A 17,519-nucleotide genomic window follows, 5' to 3' on the forward strand; every position below is an offset into this window, starting at 1 on the left:
CAACAATTTTATTTTAAATAGTGGGTCTTTGTAAGTCCATTCAAGAAGACACAATTTCCTTTTACACAGTATTTAAAGAGAATGAGTCAGTAATACCCCTTTTCCACCTAAATCCCAGGTCCGACTCGGGATTTTGAACATGCTCCAATCCGGGTCAGACCCCTTTAATACAGCTGCGCTGACTCTGGTTATTCCCGGGTCGGCACTGTTCACACTGCACCTGTGTGCGGTGGAACTCTTCTGCGGCGCTTGGAGAGGACATCTCCAAGCACCAGGAAAACTGGATCTCCCCATGCTGTAAACGGGACCCGGCTCGTTCGACCCAGGTTACACGTTTACACTGCCCCTAAACCCGGATCCTTCCCATGTCCAAACCTGGCCGCTACTTGGGTGGATTCCTTGGTCACTGTACCCGGGTTCATTTTTTTGAGACCCTTTTCCACTAAGCCATGACCCGGGTAGACCCGGCAATAATCCAGGTGATTGCGGCAGTGGAAAAGGGGTGTTACACAATTGAAAATGTGTTAGGTCTACGAATAGTAGCAAAAACAAAGGATGGCTGGGATCATGAAAAAAGTAAGCAATATGACACTACCACTATAACATTTTATGATTGGTATATTGCCTACCTTTGCTGATCAGTTCTGGTTCCACATTGCATTTATCGCCAGACTTCAGAGTTGTAATGATAGCACACAAAGTGGAATTGATCATATCTGGTTCTTGACAGAATGCAAGAGCTTCAGCCAAGTGCAGGAACCCACTGCGCACTTTGGGAGACAGATTAAGTGATAGTTAATGGAAATAGACAGGTTTTGATTTTCACAGTAAATTTGCACCCACTATGGAAAAAGTAATGTGAATTATGTGAAGAGGATTATAAAGTCAGCATGCTGACAACATTGCAATCATATGGAAAATACATTCAAAGAGTGGGTTGCCAAACAAGCGCTTTATCTATTCCCAGTCCTCCCCTAACCGCACTGGAACGAATTGACAGCAGTTGCCCCAGCTCTATTCACAGACTAAAAAACAAGGAGACATGTGAATCTACATATATATGGCAGTTTGGGAATTCAATGGAATAACAAGCAAAAACATAACACGAAAATTGAATATTCGCCTCAAATTCATATCTACAAACAAATAAAATGAGAAAATAGAAAGTGCTTTAAAAGTGTAAATTACAAGCCAGTTAAATCGCAATAAAATGATACTGATCTCAATAAATGAATTCCATACCATCACTGATCCTGTGCTTTGATGAATATTGTGCAGCAAAGGACTTGAGCTGGGCGCGCAGAGGCCCTTCTTCCACACCCGGGCTGTCCAGCCACTGTAACATTTGCATTAGCACTTTGAAGAATAGAGATGAGAAAGCAGTATCCTGGGGCACACATCGCTGCAATGATTTAGATGGGTACATATTCCAATGAGAGGCTGGTCTGTGTACTAATTTAGGATTAACTTTAATAGATCTTTATTACAAGTTTTACTCTCATAATGTATTTGTCCAATAAGTTGTATTTAGTGCCCTCTAGTGCTATATATTGCTGCCTGGCTTGAAAGGAGTTTATGGAGTTGAATCTTACATTTATAAACTTTTTAATACATCATGGAAACTTTAAATGTATAGATGCACCCCGCCAATATTTTAGATCGAACCAAGTTATATAATATTCTGCTGAATTCCACTTCATACCCCAATGTGCATGTCATAATTACGGAAGATAGGACTAAATGAATCTCCCTAAAACCTGTTCAAATACATATAAATCGCCAAATTTCAAATTTGGCAAATGACTGCTTTAAGGGCTTAATTTATGAATATTACTAAGTCCTATAGACTGTAAGCTTGTGAGAGCAGGGCCTTCCTACATCTATTTCTGTCTGCTATTACACAGTTTTGTTTTATTATCGTTATACCCAATTGTAAAGCCCAACGGAATATGCTGCGCTAGTTAAGAAACTGCTAATAATAAGAGTAATCCCTGTGCCCCCTAGTGGAGGAAGAAGAAAGGCGCAGTTTATTAGTTGACTAGAGTTTTCTATGAATCTGTGGTGCAGTGAATTACTCACCTGGTACTGATAGAGCTGCCTCATTAACGGGCATGAGATGAAGTGATTCCTGTGCATGGCTAATACAAGGGCACCGCTGTGAGGAGAGCTGAGTAGAGCCGCCACTGCTTGCAGCAGGCGAACTGCGATACCAGTCAACTGAGTGTTCCCCTGCCGGATACGAGCCAACTCTTGGCCCAATGCCTGCTGTAGGGCCAACGATATGGGTCGTGGATTCGAGTTTTGCCATCGGGGGTCTGGATTTAGGGGGAAAAGCTGAAAAGGTACAGAGCGCCCATAAATAGTATAAAAGGTAGGAAGATCTTTTTTTTTTTTTTTTCACATTAGCACTATATGTCATAATTGTTAATCCAATATGAGAGCCATGAACATCTTTCAATATTTGTAATTTATGTTTCATATTTTTGTTAAACTGTATTGGAATACCAAGATTATTATTATTATCACCGTCATCAACTGTAAAGCATTTTTTGTGTCCTCCGTCACTCTGCGGTCTTAAATAATTGTAGCCGCAATTGCTACACACTTATCTTACGTAGGACGTTTTATTTCAGGTGTACTAAGTCTTGGAGAGGGATAGTGGAGTGTGATAAAGTACCAACCAATCAGCTCCTAACTGTCATTTTTCAAATAGAGTCTGTAACATGACAGTTAGGCGCTGATTTGGAGATGCTTTACCTCTCTCCACTTTATATCTCTCCTAGGCTTAGAACATATCCCCCTTAAAGGTAACTAGACCTTGAACAAACTACGTTCATATCTTTAAATTACTACTCATGGTTTGTGTAGAAATGTATTCACAATTAGAGACGGCAATTCTGTGAGCTGAACGAATACTCCAGAGAGTACAGACAATGTGTTGCACCCTTCAGTGACATCATTAATTCCCGGTGAATGGATTTAGAAAACTAGACAGCTGCCACTCGTGTGTGTAACTGAAGGGTACTTCAAACTATAAATTGCTGCCTGAATCTGCCAACTCCCCCTCATATGAAATACAATGTCAGTGGCATTAGGCAAGGGACATGGTGAAGCAGGAGTTCTTGTCTTACCTGTAGAAACATCCCAGCCAAGTCATCCTCTGGACCCAGTACTGGGATCTGAGTGAGGCATCTAGCTCTCACCTGCCCCTGGGGAGCTTCAGTGCTGGGCTTCCTTTTCACAACGTCTGTGCTTTCTACAAACCCAAAGACAATATGAATCTAAACCCCCTGACTCTCAAAGCAAGGCCATGCTGTCATCATAACATGTCAAGCAACTATCCCTTTAAACCTGAATGATTGAAAATGTTGGATCGGCCTAATGGTGCATACATACGGTCAGATTTAGCAGGACAATATAAACGATAACGATATCGTTTATCGTTAGATCGTCCATTTTTTAGCCCTTTCCAAGCCCCAAATGACGGACGATGCGCGGGCATGGATGGATAAAGATAACGACCATTGCCCGTGCATGCAGTCCAACCTGGTCGATATCGATAAGGTTACTATAGGGACCCGCGAGGGGTTGGTGCTGTGCTGGATGTTCGATTACATGCACATGCAGGATGATCAGACAACAATATCTTTATCGTTGTCCGATCTGACCGTGTGTATGCACCATAAGACACACTGCAAAGGAGGAGAGGCTTTCTCAACCTACAGCATACACTTCTTTTCACTTATGTTTCCTATATAAATAGTACAATTGCTTGTCAAAATATGAGGGGGGGGGGGGGGGGATTTACTAAACTTTTGCTGACATAAGGAGATAATTGGGGAATTTGTAAAAATGTCAAAATATTCCAGGGTACTTCATGCAACTATTCAGCCATTGGTGGGGAACGTGGTGAAATCCAGGAATAAGGTAAATCAAGAAAGCAAAAATAAAGTATACCTGATGATATAAATGCACAGCTGATAAGATCTGAACAAATATAAAGCAATGTACTTAGCAAAAGGTGCAATATAGCATGTAGAAGCTAACAAAGTAAGGCATTCCAAATAATGAAACCCATGTTTAGGATGAATAGCGAAGAGGGTGATCTTTTGTGACACTTCATGCATGTTTTTATTTATGGTACAAATACGATAATACAAAGGGGCTATGCAGAAAGATGGTGGAATATAACTGCGATGCTTAAGAATCAGAACAGTAGACACCGGCAGTGAGATGCCCCCTATGGCGAGCATGGATTTTATGGTGTGTGAGCCAGTGTATAGATAAATCACCTACCTCGTCTCGCTGGTATCAGGGCTGTAAGCAGAGTATGGAAAGTCTGGCCCCCTGTTGCACCTCTCTCATGTTGAACCTCCACTAGATGAGCCATGTAATCTGTAAAAGGATTTAAAAAACAAAAAGGTCTAAAAGGACAGAAATTAAATATGTCATCTGTATTTTTATATGCGATTCCCAAAATATAGAGGATACTTTTTCTCTTCTTTATTTACAAAAAAAAAAAATGTGTCAATATATTGTGAAATGCATTTTATTACAAGAACACGATCGGTGGTGGGAATAGATGATTCCACCAATGCCAATACACTCACTCTTATCCATGATGTTCTGCTCCAGTGCCTGAGGCTCATGGGACACAGCTTGGTCCAGATACTGCAGCAGTTTGCTCATACTGGACACCGGGATCCCAAAAGACTGGACGAAAAGGAGCAGCTGCTGGGGCTCCAAGTCACATAATGCTGAGTTCATATGGAAACATACCCAGTTAGATTATTGCAGTTTGTTAAACAATTTCTACACAGATATAACTTACTTAAGGAAAGCAATCTTTTCAGGCAGAGAGCCATCGTTTTAGTCTTTGTCCCATAATCGCAAAGCCCCCCAGTCAATTTTTAGATTTTAACAATCATCTCACAGTTTGGACATGTAACCTTGTGCAAGTGAGGTAGTCTGATGCACTTAGGACTATACTCCGAAGTTGAGGTCTAACATTATTAAAGAGTCCAAAGAATGGGAAGTAGTCACAAACCCATACATTTGCTCATAGCCTGTAAGGTAGGGATGGGGAACCTCAGGCCCGGGGGTCGTATAAGGCCCCCGGAGTCATTTGATCTGGCCCTCAGAGCTTTTTTCTGCTAGCCTCATCTGGCTAGCAGGGTGTCTAGAATGGTGCCCTGCGGCCAGAATCTATGCAGCAGTGCCACGTGGAGCGTCCTTAGGATGCTTCAGGCGGTCACACCGCTGCCCTTACAGCTCCCTATAGCATGCTCAGGATGCTTTGGGCATTGCTTTAATCACCGGCAATTATGTCCCCGTCCGACATCACATGGAGGGGGCGTGGCCTGCACCAGGCCCGTAAATAATGTTATATATATCTAAATGGCCCTCGGCAGATAAAAGGTTCCCCACCCCTGCTGTAAGGGGTTGCATATATTCCACAGCACTAGAAATAATGAAATAATATATGTTTGAGGTTAGTCTCTAAATAACACATCTGCATGAAGGTTTGTAAGTAATTCATGAAACATAAGTCAATAATTCGAAAAACAGTCTGTAAACGAATTTTCATTTTTCAACTGTAACTTTCTTAAAATCTACACAAAGCAAATTAAAACATATAATCTAATATAGCTTCTCTGGCAAAGGTCTGATAAAGTTTGTTGCGACTGTGCGAGTGTGATTTTGCTGACTGAGCAGAATATTAATTTACAAAAACAGTGTTCTTGGGCTCAACTAGTGACTTATTTTATTTTTATCCCAAAACGACTTTAACATACCAGCGTCAACAAGACGTGGAACCTCAGAGCGAATCATTCTGAGCTTCAGCCAATCAGGGAACAGTAAGGCTTCTTCTGATGTGTCCACCAAGAATGCTGTGGGAAGGGGTTTCTTGTCAGGAAACCAAATGTCCAGCAAGAGATAGAAGTCACTATGACCTGTCACAATGGATAGGAATTAAAAATCAAAACAAATAAAAAAGAAAAATATATATATATTGTATCTCTTCAGAGTGTTTAAAGATCAGAGTTTCATGAAAGTTTATTGAGCTGAGCAAGTCTTACCACGAGGAGGTCCAAGAGTTAGGAGAATAACCATGGCATGGACAACCAATATGTGCATTGTGGCAGTTTCTCCACTAACCCAGCGCAAGAAAACCTGGTCTTGAGGATCAGACTGTGAATAAAAACATAAGTCACTCTGAGTTGTGGAGAAATATTGTACACAACAAGAGTAGTAGTGAAAAGGTCAAGTTTTCAGACATGATATGCAACCTCCGGCTGAATAGAATTGAATCCTCGCTCCCACTGGAAACTAAGACTCATGTAACCAGGTGAAAATATCAATAAATAGCATCACACATCGGGAGATCTGGCGGCTCTGAAATCAGCGCTGCCGCTGGACCGCTGAAGAAGTGAACTTTGTTCACTCCACTGCTCCTCATGCCCAGGTTTCCATTCCGCCAGGACCCTTCTAGAGGGTAACAGTTGCCATGCTGTCTCAGCATGGCGGCCGTCAACTTTCCCAATTTCCCTGTGGCTCCCTCTTCCCAGGAGGAGGAGCGTGCAGGATCAGGCTGCCCAGGAACGGGCTAAACCATTTGTTTCCCCTATGGGGAAGTATGTACGGTGGCAGGGAGATATTTCACGGGGGAGAAGCTAACTGAGTGCCCCCCCCCCCTGCTGTGAAGCAGTCCAGGTAGCTGACACTGTTTCCAGAAAAAGGAGCTGAAATTCCTCTGTGTTGCAGCTTCAGCCAGAATCTTGGGAGACAATTCCGGATCTTAGCTTCTCTCCTCTGCAGCTGCTCTCTCTTGGCCTCTCTCTCTGGAAGACTAAGTACCTCAGTATTTATTTTCGTTTACATCTTAATTATTCTGGCTTTTACATTATCTGCATTCCCCGTGTGTGTTATGCATGGCTGTTCTGATAGATACCTGTACTATGGTTACACCAATGCAATCAGTTTTCAACTGTGTGTTGCATTGCTGTTTGCTAGATGTCCTGTGTGTAAACTGTGTGTAAACTGTGTAATCTGCAATTCAGCTACCTTCCTGGTTATTACGGTCTTCCTTATGGTGGACGAGAGGAAGTCTGCTAATTCTAAGGGAGATACAGTGGCCATATTTTTACTTGCACCCAACATGAGGTTAAATTGTCTTGTGGACACTTGGAATCACGGTCCCTATGCACAGACTGTCACATGGGGTCTGGTGACTTCACTTTCCATCAATGTTTTGTAACTCCGGGCCATCTACCTTGCATAGTCCGGGGCTCAGTCTTTTCTTGCGGTCTGTCCGGTACGAATTCAATCGAACAATGACACTTAGGTAACATGTATCAGCCATCAGGGAAGAACCTAGAGCGCCAGAGAAATGGCGACTCAAATATTATCCTGGATGGAGGTGTTTCTGCCGCCAATATCAGCCGTGCTCATACTAGGGGTGGAAAATTGAGAGGCAAATTTTCTTAGCAGGAATGTGATCCTGCCAGAAGAGACTCTTCTCCCAGAGGTCTTCACCAATTGGTCCAGCGGTGGGGTCTGCCAGAGGTGAACCTCATAGCCTCTCGTCACAACTCCAAGGTTTCTCGGTTTTGTGCCCGTTCCAGGGATCCGGACGCTTTGCGGTGAACACCAAGACTGCTCCTTCAGTCTGGTTTATGTATTTCCGCACTTGCCAATGTTGGCTGGCATTGGCAAACTAAACCGATCTCAGGGAATTCCAGTGATCCTTGTAGCTCAAGATAGGCCCCAGCGGTCCTGTACACCAATGCCTTCCCTTGCATTAGGATTTGTTGCAGTAAGGTCCATTTCTACAACAAGACTTTCCTCGGCTGATTTTAATGGCATATTGAACAAAGGATCTTGAAAACTAAAGTGTTTTCTTCCAGTGTCACACAGACCATGTTGTGAGCCAGGAAATCTGTTTCTGCTAGGTACTACCACAGAGTGTGGATCATTTACATTCTGTGGAGTAAAACGAAAGTGTTCCATACTTCTCTTTTTCGCCTTTCCCAATTCCTTGCTTTCCTTCAGGATGGTTTGGTGATGAGTCTCCACCTGAGTTCACTGAAAGTCCAGGTTTCTGCGCTATTTTCAATGCCATTTGGCCCTCCTTCGGGAGGTTAATACTTTTTTGCAGGGTGTTTTGTGGGAATAGCCTCCTTTTGTCACTTTAGTGGTTCCACAAGATATGAAGCTGGTCCTGTTGGCCATTCAAAGGGCTCCGTTCGAGCCTTTGGAATGAGGTGAGTGCAAGTTTTTAACCTGGTAAGCTTGTTTTTCCAATGGCCATAGCATTGGCCTGATGTGTTTCAGAGCTCAGGGCATTGCCTCGAAAATCGCCTTTCCTTGCCTTGCATGAGGCTCGGGCAGTCTTGTATTCAGTTCCGTAGTGCTTCCTGGGCAGAGCTCATGCACAGCAGTCGTGTAGTGCAGCACCCTGGTCCTCTGTCCACACCTTCAATAAATTTTACAGTTATCCGCATCCATGGATGCTAGTTTCAGACAGAAGGCTTACCTTTCAGTTTTTTCTGAGAGTACCCTCTCCAAGGGGCAACTTTTGAACATCCCATGTTCCAGTGTCCCTTTGATTGGATGAAAGAGAAAGTAGCCCAAAACCAATGGTGTACAACACAGTGAGAGCAAATCCGCAATAACCAACCAACAAACAAAATCTGAGCATAAGTGTTCCCCAGATAGAATCAGAGAAAAGGATTTAACAGTATGTACAAAAACAAGAGATATGGTAAGAACTTAGATTTGTTATCTCTGTTTCTACGAAGTCCATAGGGTCCACAGGGTTGACCTTGGGGTATAGGTTGGGAACCAAATCCGGGCACCACGCAGTTAAAGCTTTTAGCTCCCAGGATGCACTGGGTCCCCTCTCCCTATAACCCCACCCCCAAGCCAGAGGCACCTCAGTTTGTAAGTAGCCAAAGGCCGGAGGAGGAGAGAAAAAGAGAGAGAAAACTGGAACACTCAATAACCATACTCACCGAAATGGGAGACGGAAAACCGGTGACCAGCCACACAGCCCATATGAAGCCAGGTGCGTCAGGGCGGGCGCCCTGTGGACCCTATGGACTTCGTAGAAACAGAGATAACAAAGGTAAGTTCTTACCATATCTCTTGTTTTCTACTTCAGGGTCCATAGGGGGTCCACAGGGTTGACCTTGGGGATGTCCCAAAGCAGTTCAACCAAGGGTGGGGACGCTCCTGTGCTGAGAGGAGAATCCGTCGCCAAAAAAGAAACATCCTGAGAGGCAAAGGAAACCAATGCCTAGAACCTTAAAAAGGTGTGGACAGAAGACCACGTGGCCACCTAGTAAGGCAAAACAGCCGAGGCGCCACAGCGAGCCGCACACGAGGGTCACATGGCCCGAGAAAAAACAAGCATCAACAACAGGAAGGCCTACCCATGGGTAGGCCCCTGAGGAAGACCTACGAGGCCATCCAAGCCAACATTTGGTTATAGGCCGGCCATCCTTTCCTGTGAAAACCAGAAATCTCAGACCACCAATAAGGAGTCCGATTTCCGTAAGGAACCTGAACGGATCACATAAATCCAAAGAGGGCAGACCACAGTCAATGAGGCCACACCAGCCGAGAGGACTGGGGACAGAATGGCCGTACCATAAGTTCCAGAATATGGAACCTGAAAACCACTAAGAAGAAACACAGGGCGAGAGCAACTCCCACCCTGACATGATGCCCTCCAGAAGAGGGAGCCACATGAGAACGCTCCCAATTCAGACACTCTCCTGGTTGATATAAACACCCTGAGAGAAAGAGAGAGCCTAAGCAATAGACCATGTAATGGCTATCACAACCAGCGGTTCCATTGACTGTCCCCGGAGGTAACGAAGAACCACTACTTACTCCCAAGGAGTCCCTAGGGAGGACAAATGGAGGCATAATCAAGAAAACACTGCAAAGGATGAACTGGATACCAGAGTGAAGCAATTCCATATCTTAACCATACTGACAGTGTAGAGATCCGCACTGTCAGGAAGACCAGGCCAAGTGTGAAACCCAAGCCAGCCGGAAGGAATGCCAGAATATCTGGAAATCCTGGACACCGGAGGATTGTATCGACAGGTACAATACCATAAGATTTATGGCTGCCACAGTTTGTGGTAGGTCCCAGCAAAAGCTGATCCATGTGCTCTAATCATTCCAACGATGACAAAGCCAGGGAAGCCGTAAGACCACTGTAAGGACACAGTCAAAGACAAACGACCCAGGTCCAAGGCAAAACCAAGGACCCTGAGACAACAGGTCCGGGCAGTGAAGCATCAGGGATGGAGTATCGATGTAGAGACTCCGAAGATCCAAGTACCCCTGACATCTGGGGCAATCAGGAGCCACCAGCAGGAAAGCATCTCTGTCTCGATTGAAAACACTTCCAAAGACCTCGAGGAAGAAGGGAGACCGGAGAACACAGGTACACAAAGTGGAAGGACCACTTCACCGACAAAGAGTCGCTGAAGTTTGCTTCAGAATCCCCAGAGCTGAACTGTAACACCATAGTGTGATAAAGTCAGAAGGCCATGAGGGTCACCTCAGGGGGGCCCCCCCTGCTCACCAGGAGATGAAACCTCTCTTGGGGAAGAGACTAGTCCCCGGGATGCACGTCGTGACGGCTGAGGACTCCCGCTTCCCAATGGAGAGCTCCTGAAATGAACGCTGCCGAGATGGTCGGGAGGAGACCCTCGGACTATGTCCGAATATGTGACATACCTGTCACTGCCACCCAACGAGCAGTGTTGCTAAAAAGGAAGCCACTGTCCTGACCCTGTCGGACTGAACCTTTTCAGGTTCACCGGGAAACAAGAGTTATGCCAGAGTAAGTTAATTGACAGGGTGGAATCGACAGACGTCCAACTGCACTGAAAAGGATTCGATCCAGACACTGTCCCTAGCAAAGAAAACCCTGGACGAGATGGCCATAGCCACCCGGACAGGGACCGACTTGCCTCCGGAGAGAGCATCATCGTTTGAACAGTTATCCGACAGAAAAAACTCATTCCATCTGGAGATGAGCCAATTATGGAAAGGCCTGGAATGGAACTGAGCCCATTCCACCATGCATCCCAGAGTGTAAAGACATCTGTCGACTGCGCAGATAACCATGTACTCCTAATGGAAGAGAGGAGATTCCGTCTTACGCCAGAAGAATTCTCAGATTCTGAGAATCCAGCAGGGATCCTAGATGAAGAATACCCAGAGAGGGATGCAGGGAGGACTTTTTCCCCGTTGATTAAACGTCTGCACCCCGAAGAAGCCACAGTCATCCTGACCTGGCCGTAAAGTACCCCGGTGATCCCGCTAAGAGCAGGAGGCCGTCCAGGTACAGGAGCATTGGGATATACTGAACAGAAGAACTGTCAGAAAATCCAAAACGCTGGTAAACCCCTGTGGGGCTGAGGACAGTCCCAACAGGCAGAGCCCGAAAAATTGTAAGTGTTGCTGTGATACAGCAAACCTCAGCCCATGCTGAGGAAAGGTCTCTGTAAGTACCCGTAGGCACGCGTCCTGTATATCCAGTGATACCCTAAAGTCCCCAGGTTCCAAACATCGTATGATGGAGCATAGGGATTCCTCCTGAGCCCAGGTAGCTTTAGGAACTGGTTCAGGGAATTGAGACAGAGAATAGGCCAAAGAGGACCATTCAGCCACCGCACCAGAAAGAAAACAGAACAACCAGTCCCTCACTGAGATAGTGGGGATGGCCTAATTAGCTCCGCTTACCGCAACAACTGCATAGCTTTCTGGATCTGTAAGGCCCTTGTAAAGAGGGCGTACCCTCCTACCCACGTAGCCGCGGCAACTTGACACTAATACCGGGCGAACTGAGAAAATCGGTATCTCCCAGTTGTAGGCCTGTCCCGTCAGACTGAAGAGATATCCGTAGGTTCAGAAGCAGGATCGGCTGGCAGTCCAGGCCTGCTCGGTACTGGATATGTCGGCCCTTGTAGATGCCGACAGTCTACGAAGAAACAGACCTTTAGGCTGACCCAGAGGACAAAAAAGACTTAACAGACTTAGTCTGAGGCCTTGTAGTGGGCATAGCTGAAAGCGGTAAACTTGTCGTTAGTAATACTGCCAATGTTACTACAATCTTGTCAAGGTCAGGACCAAACAATATCAACCCTAAAGATGGTATCTGCACCTCTGCATTCCCAGAGCGCAGCCATAGGGTATTACGGAGGATACAGTCGCAGCCGGAACTCTGAAAGTTAGGAGACTGGTATCCAATATAGGCATTTCCACCTATGACAACAGCATATATTACGTGAGCAACCAAATACATTTGAACCCCCGACGTGTTGGAGGGGAAAAAACGTTACAAATGCATCAACCCAATATGCAATAGTATTAACCAACCATGCTATAGCCATGGTAGGATGGGTAACAACTCCTGAAAGCAAGTATACTGATTTCAGGCAGAGTTACCACCTACGGATCCGAAGAATCCGACCACGCAGGAATGGGAGGCGTAGTAACGTCTGTAATCAGACGAGTAACACGCCCATCCCCCCCAGGAGGGGCTCGTGATGACCCTCAGGGAATTTGGGACAGGAGGCCAAACACTGTTGTAACACCTCCTATCTGGCAACAGCCAGAGTCCCGCTATGCGATCCACCCGCTAGTCAGCAACAGGTAACCCGAAGGCACGCAATACTGAGGGTGTATGATATAGGTGCAGGTCAACATTCACTCTAACCAGAATGGACCTGCTACCAGCCCTAAAGCAGGGATAATAATACCTGAAATAGGCTTCCCCCCGTGTAAGAGGGAAAGAGCCCCGAACAGTACCCAGTTCACGGCAGAGCCAACTGGGAAGTAACCACAGGGCGTCAACCACGCCAATTAGCGTTTCGTAGAAAACGACATCCACCCAGGGTGGCTGTTGTGGTAATCCCTGCAAGGGGAATGACAGACTATTGTGGCACCAGGGGGAATTCATATACTGCGAAAAACCCCTGCAGGGAGCGGTAGTCTGTGTCACAGGGGAAGAGTGCAAGAAGCTGCGAGATACCCTGAGATGAAAAGGGCAGTATGGTGAAGTAACCCCAAGTGAGGTACAACAATGGGGCCCGCCCGGCGATCCGCAATTGAGAGGATCCCGAGAAAACAAACCGCCCAAGGGGGTCGTGAAAGAGGCCGGCACCAGATGACGCCACATACAGAACCCTTTATGAGTCAAATCCTCCGCACTAACACCTGCAGCACATGACTTGCAGGATAGTAAAAATGGGTGCAGTATAACGCTCTATCTCCTGGTCAGACATATCTGACCAATCTTGGCGGAAATATTAAGCAGCACTATACTGGTCCTGACTGATGCCAAAAATTAGCTGCAGGGACCCATTTTCAGCGTATGCAACACACAGTTCCATCTAAAATATGGCAACGTGCAGCACGCAACAGTATGTGACAAACCACACAAATATTAACAAGTATATAAATGTGAGGTCTCAGAACCACCCTAAGTACAGCTGTATTAGGGCAGATAAAGAAAAGGGATAGATATACACTGACAGGTGAGAGAATAAAGTACAGTCAGCACTAGCATAAGTCACATACAATGCAGATATATACATATATACATAAACATGTCATATAATATACTGCACTATTACACTGCATTCAACTTACCCAGATTCAGTGTCTGGGAAGGCTACAGCGCTGTGTACACTGACCTGATGGTGAGGTACGCAGGGGGACTGGACTCACTGCCATCCTGAGAGATTTCTGCTGCACCACAGAGATAAAATGGCCGCTGGAGACCTCAGAGGAAGCGTGACCCGCGGAGGAAGCAGCTCAGCGACGCCAGACTATGGATTCTGAAAGGCGCGCTGAGCTGAGGGGAGGAGCCGCTGTAACAGGGAAGGCTGCCTCCCCTGGCCGGCTATTAACCCCCGGGACGCCGGCTCCCTGCACCGATCGTTAAGTCCCTGGTGGTCTAGTGGACACACGGGGTATGGGGGGCCCGCCGCCACTGCCGGCGCCTCCGGTCTGTCCCCTGAGACCGGAGGCACAGGACTGCATTTGACCTTACCTGCTCCCCGTGGATCCGGCAGCAGTCCTGGGCGCCCGCAGAGTCCGGCTAGTACAGACTCTGGGGTCCCGCTGAGATCCCCAGATCTGTACTGGCGTCTCAGCGCCAGCGGGGTGACGGAGCGGCAGCTTAGACGTCCTATGGACAGTCCGACGCTGCCGCTCTGAGGAGTTCAAAGTCCATGAAAAAACTTTGTCCCTAAAAAAATAAAATAAGCTTAGGGGCTGCTAATCAGCTCCCCCTGCGCTAACGGTGACCCGACTCCGGCCGGGCACCAACTTAAACTGAGGTGCCTCTGGCTTGGGGGTGGGGTTATAGGGAGAGGGGACCCAGTGCATCCTGGGAGCTAAAAGCTTTAACTGCGTGGTGCCCGGATTTGGTTCCCAACCTATACCCCAAGGTCAACCCTGTGGACCCCCTATGGACCCTGAAGTAGAAAATCCAATTTTTTAAGTTGTACTGACGACCAGGGGTTGCCGAGGAATAATGGTATACTAGTCTAATAAGTGCTAACTCCTACAGTCTAATTTCTTGCACTTGATTAAGTTCAATATTGAGATTATGTAATGCAGGTGTAAGGAAGATTACTTCTGTGTCTACAGCTCAGTATTGATCAATGAGTCTGCAAGACACTTCCTCTACAGGGCCACCTGTCAGCCCTTGACAATAAATAGGCACAGAGACAGAACATCTGTCTGCAGAATTTCTCAACGTTGTTCAACCAAGAGGTCAATCAAAGAAGGAATCTAGGACCATGTGCGTGTAAGTACCCAGTTTCCTTCCAGCCTAATCTTCTGCAGGACCCTGGAGTTGAAGGTATTAGGGGAATATAGGCAGATTAGCTGTAATGCACATGGGGACAACCAGTCCCCAGTTTGTGATTTAGCAGTATCACCACCAGGTCTATACCTGGGTACCCCCAGATGTGTACTAGTTCCTAGAAGATCTATAGATAAAGAGGTCTATGCACGGGTGTCTGTCTCACGATTGTATATCCCTTAGATTAGATGATGGATATGAACAGACTGTCCAACTCTGCCTATAACAGAATCTAAGAATGTCTATCACACAATAAGAGCTGCAATTGGCTCAGGTAGACCACGACATCATTAGGTTCAGTGAGGCGGACACATTGGTAAACAACTAGCTGAATAAGGAGACTGAACTGTTGCTACCTGCACACTAATGAACATTTAAGAAAGGATAAAAAGGTGGATATGTCACCTTAAGGCTTATGCACATGACCGTTAATACCACACCATCAGTGTGTGTTCTTCAAGTCTGATGTTAAATGATTTAATGCAATAAGGAAACACTTCTGTAGGAGCACTCATTACATACACAGTACACTATTCTGCAGATAAACATTTAAGAGGTGTTTCTAGCAATCTGTTAAAAGAAAGACTAAGGAAAACAGTTTTGCCATCTCTGAACAGGAGTTGCTTTTTTTTAAAACTAAAGTGTACAATCCAGTAAAACTAAATCAGGAACCAAAACAAAGTGAAGCTCTTTAATAACTATGATTAATGGTACAGCAGAACACAATGATAAAAAAAAAACAATAGTGACATACGTACCCAATTATAACCGTCATCCCCCTCTTTGCTCTTTCGCATGCGTCTGACGTAACATGAGAAGATGGAAAGCAGGGCAGCTAGAACAGCATTGGACTCAGGGCAGTAAGACAGCTTGGAGAAAAGGTGGCCCATTATTGTTGAGCGTTCTACTGTAAGACGAGCCACATCCTGCAACACAAGGAAAAAACCTATAATCAGGGCCCAGATGCACCGCCAAGCAGAACAAAAACCTAGGAGCTACATGTAGCTAAGCATGTACTCGAGTTGATGTAGCGGATAATAGGTTATCTAAGTTTGCTTCATTGGTCATTTTGAGTATATTAATTTAAGGCCTGTAATATATTTTTCTCCACTTGAAATTTAGTTTTTGCTTTTAACTAGTTCTCAGCTAACTTTCAAAATCTATACCAATATAATAAGAACATTGTGTCTGCCTGTTTGTGGTCAAGTTGGCGCAAAAACTATTAAAAACTGCACCATTTTGTATTGAAAACTCCTATAAATAACCTGCAATCTGTTTCTTCTCGATCCGTCAAGTTAAAGCTGAGCAATAACAAATACAAAATGTATTGACATCGTAAATGCAGGAGATAAGTGGGGCAGCAAGCGCGTGGCCGGTAAGGGGTGAGGGGAGAAGTGCTTTGGGCCCATAGTCACTTGAATAGGATAGGTGTGAGTGGTGGGTGTATAGGATAGGTTACATAGCAGTCTGTGCACAGGGCACACAGTGACAGTGGTGTGAGTGGTGGGTGAATAGGACAGGTTACATAGCAATCTGTGCACAGGGCACACAGTGACAGTGGTGTGAGTGGTGGGTGTATAGGATAGGTTACATAGCAGTCTGTGCACAGGGCACACAGTGACATTGGTGTGAGTGGTGGGTGTATAGGATAGGTTACATAGCAGTCTGTGCACAGGGCACACAGTGACAGTGGTGTGAGTGGTGGGTGAATAGGAGAGGTTACATAGCAGTCTGTGCACAGGGCACACAGTGACAGTGGTGTGAGTGGTGGGTGTATAAGATAGGTTACATAGCAGTCTGTGCACAGGGCACACAGTGACATTGGTGTGAGTGGTGGGTGAATAGGAGAGGTTACATAGCAGTCTGTGCACAGGGCACACAGTGACAGTGGTGTGAGTGGTGGGTGTATAAGATAGGTTACATAGCAGTCTGTGCACAGGGCACACAGTGACAGTGGTGTGAGTGGTGGGTGAATAGGAGAGGTTACATAGCAGTCTGTGCACAGGGCACACAGTGACAGTGGTGTGAGTGGTGGGTGTATAAGATAGGTTACATAGCAGTCTGTGCACAGGGCACACAGTGACATTGGTGTGAGTGGTGGGTGAATAGGAGAGGTTACATAGCAGTCTGTGCACAGGGCACACAGTGACAGTGGTGTGAGTGGTGGGTGAATAGGACAGGTTACATAGCAGTCTGTGCACAGGGCACACAGTGACAGTGGTGTGAGTGGTGGGTGAATAGGAGAGGTTACATAGCAGTCTGTGCACAGGGCACACAGTGACAGTGGTGTGAGTGGTGGGTGTATAAGATAGGTTACATAGCAGTCTGTGCACAGGGCACACAGTGACATTGGTGTGAGTGGTGGGTGAAGGAGCTGCTACCACCAGTCTGTATAACACTGCTGGACACGTGAGCCGCTCCCACAACAGAGCCCCTATGCAAAGCAGTGCAACTATAACACATCAAATAAAAAAAAATGTTGGCAGAAGCGATGGCAAAGCTGCGGGAAAACAGCTAGTATAGAATAATAATTGAATGTCTTTATCTGTGTGTATTATGTGTTCTATAAATCTAGTCCTAGATGTATGTTGGATCTATAGGAAGGTACCTCTTGAAA

At 45.8% G+C, this 17,519-nt stretch overlaps 1 protein-coding gene across 3 annotated transcripts in view; it reads right to left on the reverse strand.

The window, feature by feature from the left end:
* Positions 1-17,519, reverse strand: part of INTS1 (integrator complex subunit 1) — a 114,509-nt gene that overhangs the window by 40,920 nt on the left and 56,070 nt on the right. For all 3 annotated transcript variants that reach the window (XM_088452025.1, XM_088452026.1, XM_088452024.1), the window contains 9 exons: positions 15,661-15,828; positions 6,081-6,192; positions 5,796-5,954; positions 4,611-4,757; positions 4,297-4,395; positions 3,132-3,256; positions 2,080-2,334; positions 1,243-1,402; positions 630-770 (listed from right to left, as the gene is read on the reverse strand). In XM_088452025.1, the coding sequence (XP_088308151.1) occupies positions 630-770; positions 1,243-1,402; positions 2,080-2,334; positions 3,132-3,256; positions 4,297-4,395; positions 4,611-4,757; positions 5,796-5,954; positions 6,081-6,192; positions 15,661-15,828 (1,366 nt within the window). The remainder of the gene's footprint in view (positions 1-629; positions 771-1,242; positions 1,403-2,079; positions 2,335-3,131; positions 3,257-4,296; positions 4,396-4,610; positions 4,758-5,795; positions 5,955-6,080; positions 6,193-15,660; positions 15,829-17,519) is intronic.

Source organism: Taudactylus pleione, unplaced genomic scaffold (assembly GCF_031769625.1).
Source record: "Taudactylus pleione unplaced genomic scaffold, aTauple2 ptg000032l, whole genome shotgun sequence".
In the NCBI taxonomy this organism is placed as follows: Eukaryota; Metazoa; Chordata; class Amphibia; order Anura; family Myobatrachidae; genus Taudactylus; species Taudactylus pleione.